This window comes from Pecten maximus, chromosome 1 (genome assembly GCF_902652985.1).
Source record: "Pecten maximus chromosome 1, xPecMax1.1, whole genome shotgun sequence".
Lineage (NCBI taxonomy): Eukaryota > Metazoa > Mollusca > Bivalvia > Pectinida > Pectinidae > Pecten > Pecten maximus.
The window spans coordinates 58,767,602-58,781,686 of record NC_047015.1 but is presented as its reverse complement, the minus strand read 5'-3'; the positions used below and the strand labels follow the sequence as shown (position 1 = coordinate 58,781,686).

The 14,085-nt window shown below is 41.0% G+C and overlaps 1 protein-coding gene across 4 annotated transcripts in view; it reads left to right on the top strand.

Moving 5' to 3' along the window:
• LOC117339394 (disks large homolog 5-like) overlaps positions 1-14,085 on the top strand; it is an 86,042-nt gene that overhangs the window by 59,242 nt on the left and 12,715 nt on the right. For 3 of the 4 annotated variants that reach the window (XM_033900959.1, XM_033900975.1, XM_033900966.1), the window contains 8 exons: positions 1,605-1,674; positions 2,116-2,278; positions 2,687-2,789; positions 6,848-6,941; positions 8,363-8,543; positions 10,593-10,695; positions 10,887-11,103; positions 12,608-12,819. In XM_033900959.1, the coding sequence (XP_033756850.1) occupies positions 1,605-1,674; positions 2,116-2,278; positions 2,687-2,789; positions 6,848-6,941; positions 8,363-8,543; positions 10,593-10,695; positions 10,887-11,103; positions 12,608-12,819 (1,143 nt within the window). Of the gene's footprint in view, positions 1-1,604; positions 1,675-2,115; positions 2,279-2,686; positions 2,790-6,847; positions 6,942-8,362; positions 8,544-10,592; positions 10,696-10,886; positions 11,104-12,607; positions 12,877-14,085 lie in introns of all 4 variants that reach the window. The other variant, XM_033900982.1, reaches the window with a different exon arrangement.

Genomic DNA, 14,085 nt, shown 5'->3' with positions numbered 1-14,085 from the left:
GATGAAGATATAAAGTTTCTAACATTACGGGGCGGCTTCCGTATAGCGATGACGATGAAGATATAAAGTTTCTAACATTACGGGGCGGCTTCCGTATAGCGACGACGATGAAGATATAAAGTTTCTAACATTACGGGGTGGCTTCCGTATAGTGACGACGATGAAGATATAAAGTTTCTAACATTACGGGGCGGCTTCCGTATAGCGACGACGATGAAGATATAAAGTTTCTAACATTACGGGGGGGGGGCTTCCGTATAGCGACGACGATGAAGATATAAAGTTTCTAACATTACGGGGCGGCTTCCGTATAGCGACGACGATGAAGATATAAAGTTTCTAACATTACGGGGTGGCTTCCGTATAGTGACGACGATGAAGATATAAAGTTTCTAACATTACGGGGCGGCTTCCGTATAGCGACGACGATGAAGATATAAAGTTTCTAACATTACGGGGGGGGCTTCCGTATAGCGACGACGATGAAGATATAAAGTTTCTAACATTACGGGGCGGCTTCCGTATAGTGACGACGATGAAGATATAAAGTTTCTAACATTACGGGGCGGCTTCCGTATAGCGACGACGATGAAGATATAAAGTTTCTAACATTACGGGGGGGGGGCTTCCGTATAGCGACGACGATGAAGATATAAAGTTTCTAAATAAGACTGTGCAGAGTTTTGTTGTGTTGTAAAGTGTGACCAGTATAAAGCCATTTTCTCACTGAACTGTTTAATTTAATGAATCGGTTAAGTCAGTCATGGTGAACTACAAACAACACACATGTACAGACACACATTTGCTACGTACCGCTACTGTACGTACAATCTGATTTCGTTACAAGTCAATTGTCTTTGTGAAACACCTGCTATTTAAACAATATTTAAATTTCGTTTAGTTTGAATTATATTACAGAACTGATACTTTTTCCGTATATTTCTTATACTCATATCTTAATTTTGTGGTTACGTATGTTAGTTTATGATTCGTACCAGAACTACATAATAACATTTGTTGATATTATAGTTAATTATCATCTGCTTTACGTTTTAATTAAACAAAACAAGACCAGTCTATAATCCATTAATCAATTTGCTGTATAGAAAAGCAAAGTGAGCTGCACAGGTTAATGCCTGGGGCTAAGACCTCTCAGCGGTTGCTATGACTACTCGGTGTGTCAAGTGAGCTATCTGTTCACCTGCCGACATGGGTGACGGATTCAGATTTTTTTTCTCCACTTGGTGAGAAAAATCGTCCGGATTATTGCAGGAATTTTACTAATAAATTTTATTTCTGTTCCAAAAATAGAGTTCCGTATTCGGAAACAAATTTCTGGAGTACAAATAATGTTTTCCAGACTATCAGTGTCCGGATTATCGCAGAACCGCTGTAAAAGAAATGACAAATGTGTCCAAAAATGCAAACTTCTATCAACATAGTCAAGACCATGCGATTAGTTCATATGAGGTATTTGAGTAATGCAGGTTCAAGCAAGTGGGGTTTTAGTGTAGCTTTTCTCAAATGTGGTGAGAAGATGTTTGTCATAGAAAAATATTGTTTGTTTTTCTTGAGGTAAAATATTGTTTGTTTTTCCGTTTCAGTTTCAGAGCGGAGCAGTCCTGGTTCTCCTCTGCTAAACAGTAGATTAGAACTGCCTCATCGCAGGAGAAAGTAAGATCAGTATATTATATAACATCATGTACATGCAGTTCACAAAGAAAAAAGTAGTGGAAATAAGTAAATCTGTTTTTGCTGATTTGGCCCACCCATGAAATTTTCTACCACTGAAGAGCTTAAAATCCTCAAAAAATGATTTCCTGGTAGACAGTATATGTCCTGATGTTATGCTCTACCATGAAATGCATGTAAATAACACAGTTGTTGTAAGACATGTCTTTTTGTGTAATTAACCATCACAATGAGACTTCGTGTTCATATTTGAGTCCTCCATGGTTTTTCAGACTATGATGTTTTATTTTCAAGTAAAAGAAATAAATACAAACGAGGTTGCTAACATGTCTTGAACTGGGCTTGGTTAAAGAATCTTATCTAGCTATAAGCTTTCAAAGATGTACACTAAAATTTCTTGACTTTGATAACTGCTTACTTCAGACCTTATCCTGGGGAGACACGGACTATACACGTGGAGCGTAATCTGCAGCCAGTTGGCTTCAATATAGAGAAGAGAAGTACAGGCGGGATCTTTGTATCTATGGTCAATGAAAATAGCCTTGCAGCAGATGCAGGGCTGGTCATCGGTGACCAGTTACTAGAGGTTAGTAAACAGTATAGGAGGAATCTTTGCATCTTTGGTCAAAGAAAACAGTCTCTCAGCAGGTGTGGGGCTGGTCATCGGTGATCAGTTACCAGAGCTTAGTAAACAGTAAAGGAGGAATCTTTTAGCAGTTTTATACGGGAGTATTAAATGGGCCTTATCTGTGTGTCAGTTGGTCTGTCTGTTTATGAAACGTTACTCCAAATTATTTTCAGAAAACTTCACAATACCTGGTAAACACATTGCTTATGTCAAGTGGTGCCTTCTGGTATAGAGTTATTTGCATTTCTTATAATTTTCCTCCATACTAAAATAATATATAGTCTTGCATTTCACCATTATTTAACATGAATTGTTGATATCATTGCTACAGGAAATTATTTCTTTTAATTGCCATCATCTGTTTAGATTTGTGGGATCAACATGAGAACTGCCACCCATGATATTGCAGCTCGTTTCCTACATCAGTGTGGCAAGGATCTCACCCTACTAGTCCAGTACAACATTGATGGTGAGTTTTACTATCTGGTACCCTCACCTTGACCCTTTGGTTGGAGGTTACTGTACCCTAACCTTGACCCTTTGGTTGGAGGTTACTGGTACCCTAACCTTGACCCTTTGGTTTGAGGTTACTGGTACCCTAACCTTGACCCTTTGGTTGGAGGTTACTGTACCCTCACCCTGACCCTTTGGTTGGAGGATATTGGTACCCTCACCCTGACCCTTTGGTTGGAGGTTACTGAACCCTCACCCTAACCCTTTGGTTTGAGGTTACTGGTACCCTCACCCTGACCCTTTGGTTGGAGGTTACTGTACCCTCACCCTGACCCTTTGGTTGGAGGTTACTGGTACCCTCACCCTGACCCTTTGGTTTGAGGATACTGGTACCCTCACCCTGACCCTTTGGTTTGAGGTTACTGGTACCCTCACCCTGACCCTTTGGTTGGAGGTTACTGTACCCTCACCCTGACCCTTTGGTTGGAGGTTACTGGTACCCTCACCCTGACCCTTTGGTTGGAGGTTACTGGTACCCTAACCTTGACCCTTTGGTTGGAGGTTACTGTACCCTCACCCTGACCCTTTGGTTGGAGGATACTGGTACCCTCACCCTGACCCTTTGGTTGGAGGTTACTGAATCCTCACCCTGACCCTTTGGTTGGAGGTTACTGTACCCTCACCCTGACCCTTTGGTTGGAGGTTACTGGTACCCTCACCCTGACCCTTTGGTTGGAGGTTACTGGTACCCTCACCCTGACCCTTTGGTTGGAGGATACTCAGGTACCCTCACCCTGACCCTTTGGTTGGAGGTTACTGTACCCTCACCCTGACCCTTTGGTTGGAGGTTACTGGTACCCTCACCCTAACCCTTTGGTTGGAGGTTACTGGTACCCTCACCCTGACCCTTTGGTTGGAGGTTACTGGTACCCTCACCCTGACTCTTTGGTTGGAGGTTACTGGTACCCTCACCCTGACCCTTTGGTTGGAGGTTACTGTACCCTCACCCGGACCCTTTGGTTTGAGGTTACTGAACCCTCACCCTGACCCTTTGGTTGGAGGATACTGGTACCCTCACCCTGACCCTTTGGTTGGAGGTTACTGTACCCTCACCCTGACCCTTTGGTTGGAGGTTACTGGTACCCTCATCCTGACCCTTTGGTTGGAGATTACTGGTACCCTAACCCTGACCCTTTGGTTGGAGGTTACTGTACCCTCACCCTGACCGTTTGGTTTGAGGTTACTGTACCCTCACCCTGACCCTTTGGTTGGAGGTTACTGGTACCCTAACTTTGACTTTATATCTGTTATAATTGGTCTGGGGTAAACTTCCATGTATCAGTAGAGTAAAGTAAAACTCGGATAAGTCAAAAGACAATAAGACCAAGCAAAATATTTGACTTTTCTGATGTTTCGTCTTATCCATGTGTAAACGGAGGCAAAATACCTGAGTATCATCGCCAAACAAGTGCTTGATAAAATGGTCGAAAATAATCAATAAATAATAACAAAGAAATTAACTGTTCATGATAACAATGATTTGTTATCTAATAAACAATATTGTGCATGGTTACAGATCAACACAAAATACATACTCGAGTTGTACACATTACAGCATACAGACACGTGTTTTACACACGGAGTCATACACATTACAGCATACAGACACGCGTTTTACACACGGGGTCATACACATTACAGCATACAGACACGCGTTTTACACACAGAGTTGTACACATTACAGCATACAGACACGCGTTTTACACAGAGTCGTACACATTACAGCATACAGACACGCGTTTTACACACAGTCGTACACATTACAGCATACAGACACGCGTTTTACACACAGTCGTACACATTACAGCATACAGACACGCGTTTTACATATGGAGTTGTACACATTACAGCATACAGACACGCGTTTTACACATGGAGTCATACACATTACAGCATACAGACACGCGTTTTACACACAGAGTCGTACACATTACAGCATACAGACACGCGTTTTACACACAGTCATACACATTACAGCATACAGACACGTTTTACACACAGAGTCATACACATTACAGCATACAGACACACGTTTTACACACAGAGTCATACACATTACAGCATACAGACACGCGTTTTACACACAGAGTCGTACACATTACAGCATACAGACACGCGTTTTACACACAGAGTCATACACATTACAGCATACAGACACGCGTTTTACACACAGAGTCGTACACATTACAGCATACAGACACGTTTTACACACAGAGTCGTACACATTACAGCATACAGACACGTTTTACACACAGAGTCATACACATTACAGCATACAGACACGCGTTTTACACACAGTCGTACACATTACAGCATACAGACACGCGTTTTACACAGTCGTACACATTACAGCATACAGACACACGTTTTACACACACAGTCATACACATTACAGCATACAGACACGCGTTTTACACAGTCATACACATTACAGCATACAGACACGCGTTTTACACACACAGTCATACACATTACAGCATACAGACACGCGTTTTACACACAGAGTCATACACATTACAGCATACAGACACGCGTTTTACACACAGAGTCATACACATTACAGCATACAGACACGCATTTTACACACAGAGTCGTACACATTACAGCATACAGACACGCGTTTTACACACTGGCTCTGACCCCCGAGGGGCCAAAGGGGCGGGGACCAATAGGTGAAATAGAGGTAATTCCTTTAAATCGCTACTAGTCATAAAGTTATGAATGGATTTGAACCCAATTTGGTCAGAGACATCTTTGGGGGAAGGGGAACAGATTTTGCATAAATGGTGGCTCTGACCCCCGAGGGGCCAAAGGGGCGGGGACCAATAGGTGAAATAGAGGTATTTCCTTTAAATCTGTACTAGTCATAAAGTTATGAATGGATTTGAACCCAATTTGGTCAGAGACATCTTTGGGGGAAGGGGGACAGATTTTGCATAAATGGTGACTATGACCCCAAAGGGGCCAAGAGGGCGGGGCCCAGTGGGGGAAATAGAGGTAATTCCTTTGAATCTTTACTAGTCATAAAGTTATGAATGGATTTGAACCCAATTTGGTCAGAAACATCCTTGGGGGAAGGGGAACAGATTTTGCATAAATGGTGGCTCTGACCCCGGAGGGACCAAAGGGGCGGGGCCCAATAGGGTAATAGAGGTAATTCCTTTAAATTGCTACTAGTCATAAAGTTATGAATGGATTTGAACCCAATTTGGTCAGAAACATTCTTGGGGAAGCGGAACAGATTTTGCATAAATGGTGACTCTGACCCCTGAGGGGCCAAAGGGGCGGGGCCCCATAGGGGAAATAGAGGTAATTCCTTTAAAACGCTACTAGTTATTAAGTTATGAATGGATTTGAACCCAATATGGTCCGAAACATCCTTTGGGGAAGGGGAACAGATTTTGCATAAACGGTGACTCTGACCCCAAAGGGGCCAAAAGGGCTGGGCCCAGTGGGGGAAATAGAGGTAATTCCTTTAAATCGCTACTAATCATAAAGTTATGAATGGATTTGAACCCAATTTGGTCAGAAACATCCTTGGGGGAAGGGGAACAGATTTTGCGTAAATGGTGACTCTGACCCCCGAAGGGCCAAAGGGGCGGGGCCCAATAGGTGAAATAGAGGTAATTCCTTTAAATCGCTACTAGACATAAAGTGATGAATGCATGTTCTATAAACAATTCTTGAGGTCTTTCAGACCTTAGAGAGTCTGGACTTCATTAATCTTTAAAGCAGTTCAGATTCCCACACTATAACCATATATAGCATTGTTAGAGTTTTACAAATAAAACAAATTGAATATGAACATTATTTTGACATTTGGTCTAATCCAACAAGGTGAGCGATACAGGCCCCATGGGCCTCTTGTTAAGATAAAGAAGGGAAAAAATCGGGACCGAGCGAAACATTCAACTCATCCGATGTACTATTCGATTCAAGCGTGTCGACACAAGTGAGTTTTACTGTATACATGTATCGGTTATAATAGGTCTGCGGTAAACTTCCTTGTTTCAGAGTACATCAATGGTGATTCTTCAGGTGACAGCACCAACACTTCTCCAAACAACTCACCAGATTCCAATACCTTCAAGAAAAAGACAAGCCTCAGGTATCTGTTCTTACTTTTCTGTTTTGAAAATCAATGTTAACATTCTAACTAGCTATTGTGTATGTTGCTAATTTTTAGCTTACCTGGTCCAAAGGACCGATGAACTTTTGCTGTGATGTGGCATCTGATATCCATCTGCCTTCTCCAAATTCTTTACAATCCTTATTCTTCTGAAGGAATAAGAGGATTTGGTCAACTATTTTGTCTGAAGTATCCTTGGGTGAAAAGGAATGAATTGTATATAAAGAGTGGATATTTACAGTCAGTGTGTGGGTATATCTTAGGAAGACAGTATGTCACCTCTATGTTTACAGTCAGTGTGTGGGTATATCTTAGGAAGACAGTATGTCACCTCTATATTTACAGTCAGTGTGTGGGTATATCTTAGGAAGACAGTATGTCACTTCTATGTTTACAGTCAGTGTGAGGGTATATCTTAGGAAGACAGTATGTCACCTCTATGTTTACAGTCAGTGTGTGGGTATATCTTAGGAAGGCAGTATGTCACCTCTATGTTTACAGTCAGTGTGTGGGTATATCTTAGGAAGACAGTATGTCACCTCTATGTTTACAGTCAATATGTCACCTCAAAATTTACAGTCAGTGTGTGGGTATATCTTAGGAAGACAGGATGTCACCTCTATGTTTACAGTCAGTGTGTGGGTATATCTTAGGAAGACAGTATGTCACCTCTATGTTTACAGTCAGTGTGTGGGTATATCTTAGGAAGACAGTATGTCACCTCTATGTTTACAGTCAGTGTGTGGGTATATCTTAGGAAAACAGTATGTCACCTCTATGTTTACAGTCAGTGTGTGGGTATATCTTAGGAAGACAGTATGTCACCTCTATGTTTACAGTCAGTGTATGGGTATATCTTAGGAAGACAGTATGTCACCTCTATGTTTACAGTCAGTGTGTGGGTATATCTTAGGAAGACAGTATGTCACCTCTATGTTTACAGTCAGTGTGTGGGTATATCTTAGGAAGACAGTATGTCACCTCTATGTTTACAGTCAATATGTCACCTCAACGTTTACAGTCAGTGTGTGGGTATATCTTAGGAAGACAGTATGTCACCTCTATGTTTACAGTCAGTGTGTGGGTATATCTTAGGAAGACAGTATGTCACCTCAACGTTTACAGTCAGTGTGTGGGTATATCTTAGGAAGACAGTATGTCACCTCTATGTTTACAGTCAGTGTGTGGGTATATCTTAGGAAGGCAGTATGTCACCTCTATGTTTACAGTCAGTGTGTGGGTATATCTTAGGAAGACAGTATGTCACCTCTATGTTTACAGTCAGTGTGTGGGTATATCTTAGGAAGGCAGTATGTTACCTTGATTTTTGAAGTTAATTGTTTATTGATTATCTACATGGCAATGTTTTATTTTTAACCTTTTTTCCTTTTCTGGTACAGTCGACCTAGCATGTCATGCGAATCTTCACGCTTTGTCTCCCTAAAGAAGAGCTCTCCAGGTGAAGGTCTGGGCATCACTATTGCAGGAGGAAATGCTGTTGGTATTTTTGTACATGAAGTGCAATCTAACAGTGTAGCATTTGGACATGATGGGTTACACTGTGGAGACCAGATACTTCAGGTAAACCTGGAGTCTTTTCATGTGTAATTAATTATTACTTTGAAGGAGAACAGGGACCAAAATTAGTAAACAATGCTAACCTCAGTGACACTATTGTATATGACACCTAAGTGACACTATGAGAGATGACACCTCAGTGACACTATTGTATATGACACCTCAGTGACACTATGAGAGATGACACCTCAGTGACACTATGAGAGATGACACCTCAGTGACACTATGAGAGATGATACCTCTGTGACACTGAGATATGACACCTAAGTGACACTATGAGAGATGACACCTCAGTGACACTATGAGAGATGACACCTCAGTGACAGTGTGAGATATGACACCTCAGTGACACTGAGAGATGACACCTCAGTGACACTATGAGAAATGACACCTCAGTGACACTGTGAGAGATGATACCTCAGTGACACTATGAGAGATGACACCTCAGTGACACTATGAGAGATGACACGTCAGTAACACTGAGATATACCTCTGTGACACTATGAGAGATGACACCTCAGTGACAGTGTGAGATATGACACCTCAGTGACACTGAGAGATGACACCTCAGTGACACTATGAGAGATGACACCTCAGTGACACTGTGAGAGATGACACCTCAGTGACACTATGAGAGATGACACCTCAGTGACACTATGAGAGATGATACCTCAGTGACACTATGAGAGATGATACCTCAGTGACACTATGAGAGATGACACCTCAGTAACACTATGAGAGATGACACCTCAGTGACACTATTATATATGACACCTCAGTGACACTATGAGAAATGATACCTCAGTGACACTATGAGAGATGACACCTCAGTGACACTATGAGAGATGACACCTCAGTGACACTATGAGAGATGACACCTCAGTGACACTATGAGAGATGATACCTCAGTGACACTATGAGAGATGACACCTCAGTGACACTATGAGAGATGACACCTCAGTGACACTATGAGAGATGACACCTCAGTGACACTATGAGAGATGACACCTCAGTGACACTATGAGAGATGACAACTCAGTGACACTATGAGAGATGACACCTTAGTGACACTGAGAGATGACACCTCAGTGACACTATGAGAGATGACACCTCAGTGACACTATGAGAGATGACACAGTGACACAGAGAGATTACACCTCAGTGACACTGAGAGATAACACCTCAGTGACACTATGAGAGATGACACCTCATTGACACTGAGAGATGACACCTCAGTGACACTATGAGAGATGACACCTCAGTGACACTATGAGAGATGACACCTCAGTGACACTATGAGAGATGATACCTCAGTGACACTGAGAGATGATACCTCAGTTACACTGAGAGATGACACCTCAGTGACACTATGAGAGATGACACCTCAGTGGCACTATGAGAGATGACACCTCAGTGGCACTATGAGAGATGATACCTCAGTGACACTATGAGAGATGACACCTCAGTGACACTATGAGAGATGATACCTCAGTGACACTATGAGAGATGACACCTCAGTGACACTATGAGAGATGATACCTCAGTTACACTGAGAGATGACACCTCAGTGACACTATGAGAGATGACACCTCAGTGACACTATGAGAGATGACACGTCAGTGACACTGAGGGATGACACCTCAGTGACACTATGAAAGATGATACCTCAGTGACACTATGAGAGATGACACCTCAGTGACATGTCCTACACACAGAGATATTCCCAGTGAGTGACGGACACATGTCCTACACACACAGATATTGCCGGTGAGTGACGGACACATGTCCTACACACACAGATATTCCCGGTGAGTGACGCACACATGTCCTACACACACAGATATTCCCGGTGAGTAACGGACACATGTCCTACACACACAGATATTACCAGTGAGTGACGGACACATGTCCTACACACACAGATATTCCCGGTGAGTGACGGACACATGTCCTACACACACAGATATTCCCAGTGAGTGAGTTCTATATAAAGTACCGGTAAGCACACAGATGTGTTTTTAGGTTTTCCTAGTTTTCTACTCTTTCTTACAGTACAATGGAGTAGACTTTACCTCTGTGACTGCAGAATTTGCCTCTGCTGAGATTTCCAAGTCGTGTCTGGCTGTCGGAATGAAAGTTCAGTACAATCCAGAAAGTAAGTATTCTTCTAGAGTGAAACCTCTGTTATCTGACCCTTGTTTGATTTGTCAGAATTCCCAATAACCTATGTTACCCAGCCCAACACTGGAATTTTCTCTGTTATTTGACAGTTGTCCACACCCTACATAAAGCAATTCCCTCTCTAATTTGACAGAATTCCCAGCTCTATATATTTTTGTGTTGAAGAGTACTACCAGATTTGCGAGCAGCCTGGTGATCTGTTCTATGTGCGTGCCCACTTTGACCGTCCTGCAGAGAATGAAGGGGAACTAAGCTTTTACAAAGACAACATTCTGATGGTGGAGAATACAATGTATGGGGGAGTGGCTGGCTGCTGGTTCGGCTGGTTAGTTGATGATGACTGCAACAAAATCAAATCAGGAACTATTCCCAGTAAAGAAAGGTTAGTATAGTGTGGTAAACTGGATAATATTGTAACCCTGGTAAATACTAACCACAGTCGATATGTAACCCTGGTAAATACTAACCACAGTCGATATGTAACCCTAGTAAATACTAACCACAGTCGATATGTAACCCTGGTAAATACTAACCACAGTCGATATGTAACCCTGGTAAATACTAACCACAGTCGATATGTAACCCTGGTAAATACTAACCACAGTCGATATGTAACCCTGGTAAATACTAACCACAGTCGATATGTAACCCTGGTAAATACTAACCACAGTCGATATGTAACCCTGGTAAATACTAACCACAGTCGATATGTAACCCTAGTAAATACTAACCACAGTCGATATGTAACCCTGGTAAATACTAACCACAGTCGATATGTAACCCTGGTAAATACTAACCACAGTCGATATGTAACCCTAGTAAATACTAACCACAGTCGATATGTAACCCTAGTAAATACTAACCACAGTCGATATGTAACCCTGGTAAATACTAACCACAGTCGATATGTAACCCTGGTAAATACTAACCACAGTCGATATGTAACCCTGGTAAATACTAACCACAGTCGATATGTAACCCTGGTAAATACTAACCACAGTCGATATGTAACCCTGGTAAATACTAACCACAGTCGATATGTAACCCTGGTAAATACTAACCACAGTCGATATGTAACCCTGGTAAATACTAACCACAGTAATCTTCTCTGCTAGAGAGTACGCCTCTTTAGCTCGATATGTAACCCTGGTAAATACTAACCACAGTCGATATGTAACCCTGGTAAATACTAACCACAGTCGATATGTAACCCTGGTAAATACTAACCACAGTCGATATGTAACCCTGGTAAATACTAACCACAGTCGATATGTAACCCTGGTAAATACTAACCACAGTCGATATGTAACCCTGGTAAATACTAACCACAGTCGATATGTAACCCTGGTAAATACTAACCACAGTCGATATGTAACCCTGGTAAATACTAACCACAGTAATATTCTCTGCTGGAGAGTACGTCTCTTTAGCTCGATATGTAACCCTAGTAAATACTAACCACAGTCGATATGTAACCCTGGTAAATACTAACCACAGTAATATTCTCTGCTAGAGAGTACGTCTCTTTAGCTCACTACCTTACCCTGGTGAAAAGCTTGCGGCAATATACCTCTCAGCTAGAGAGATCCTCTGTTTAGCTTGAATGCTAGCTGCATTATATCTTTCGCTAGAGAGATCTTCTCTTTAGCTCAATTGATTCAGCAAAAAGACTAGAGGTCCTGGGTTTGATCCATAGCGGAGGCATTGAAATGAATTTAATTTATCATGCTGGCTGTTACACTATCACCAGGGCAAATAAACTGCCTGTTTATGTTGATAATATTTCCACACTATCACCAGGGCAAATAAACTGCCTGTTTATGTTGATAATATTTCCAAAAGATGTCCAGAGCTGTTTTTAATTAGTCAGCTGTTTATCATTGTAGACTTGAGGATGACTTCATGTTGAGGAGAAGTCACTCTGGCAGCCTTAGCCTACAAGACTTAGATGAACTCAAGGGCACGACTCGTCGAGGATCAGGAACAGCAAGACGAAGCTTTTTCAGACGTCGACATAAACGCAATAATTCCAAAGACAGTCGTGAATTTAGTGCATCTGATGCTCCATTCACCAGTGAATCTGTTCCAATGCTAGATGGTGAGAAGGCAACCTTACACCCTGTTGTTTCTTGTCAACAAATATGTAGGCTTCAAAATTAATTTTTTTTTTTTTTTTTTTTTATTTTATTTTCAAACATTTTACATGGTATACATAAATAGACATCAACAGACAATCACTTGCACACTCCCACCCACAGCATTCAAAAGATCATTGTGTATGCTATGATAGGTCATACATACATACATACATACATACATACATACAAGCATACATAGATACCTACATACCTACATACACACACACACACACCTACATACATACACACATACACACATATATACATACATAGCGAGGCATAACAAATATACTTGCATATGTAGCATCATGACATAACATAGTACAACATAGCGTAAATAAACATAACATAAACAGGATTTTCCCTCATATTTTGTTATAAAAGGTCCTTTATAAATAAATAAAAAAAATCAAAAAAGTTTTCTGCAATCAAATGACAGATTTTAGAATTAACAGTACATCCTAAAAAAACGTTTAGTTTGGGAGGCCTTGATGGATTTTCTGCGTATAGCACGCATGAATCCAGTGTCAGGGAAGATCCTGCATACATAACATACATGTACATACATACACATATATATACACACACACCTATACACACACACGCATCCTCACACACACCCTCACAGACAGAAAGGCAGAGGACACACTAAGGAAGACAGATAGGAAGGGAGAGAAAGGAAGAGAGAGGGGGAGGTACCATTTCTTAATTACATACATGTAATTATTGCATACATGCATGTACAAGAATATTGTAATACAATATGTATTAAAAGATAAAATACTGATAAATCACTGGGCTAGTCAGCGATACAGACCACAACAGTCAGTGTTATGATATACAATAATAGAAGATAAGTAAAAGAAAAGTAAGTTACCTGTATTTATATAATAATACAGTGTACATGTATATAACAATAAGTTTAAGACCAGGGTAGGATGTGTAAAAGACTAATACAACTCATAGATCCAATAAAGGCTTCCACTTCCTCCAGCCTAAATCAAATTGTATTTTACCATGGTCACTAAGACTGTTATACATATATTTTTGGACTACAAAATTATCTTTAATTACATTAATGAGAGCATTGATATTCAAAGAATTGCTAAGACATCTGGTTTTATATATGTAATGTTTCATAATGATTAAAATTTCGTTGTCAACAGAACTACAATTTTGTAAAACTATTCCAAAAAGAAATGAGTCTTTATTATATGCAAAAGATA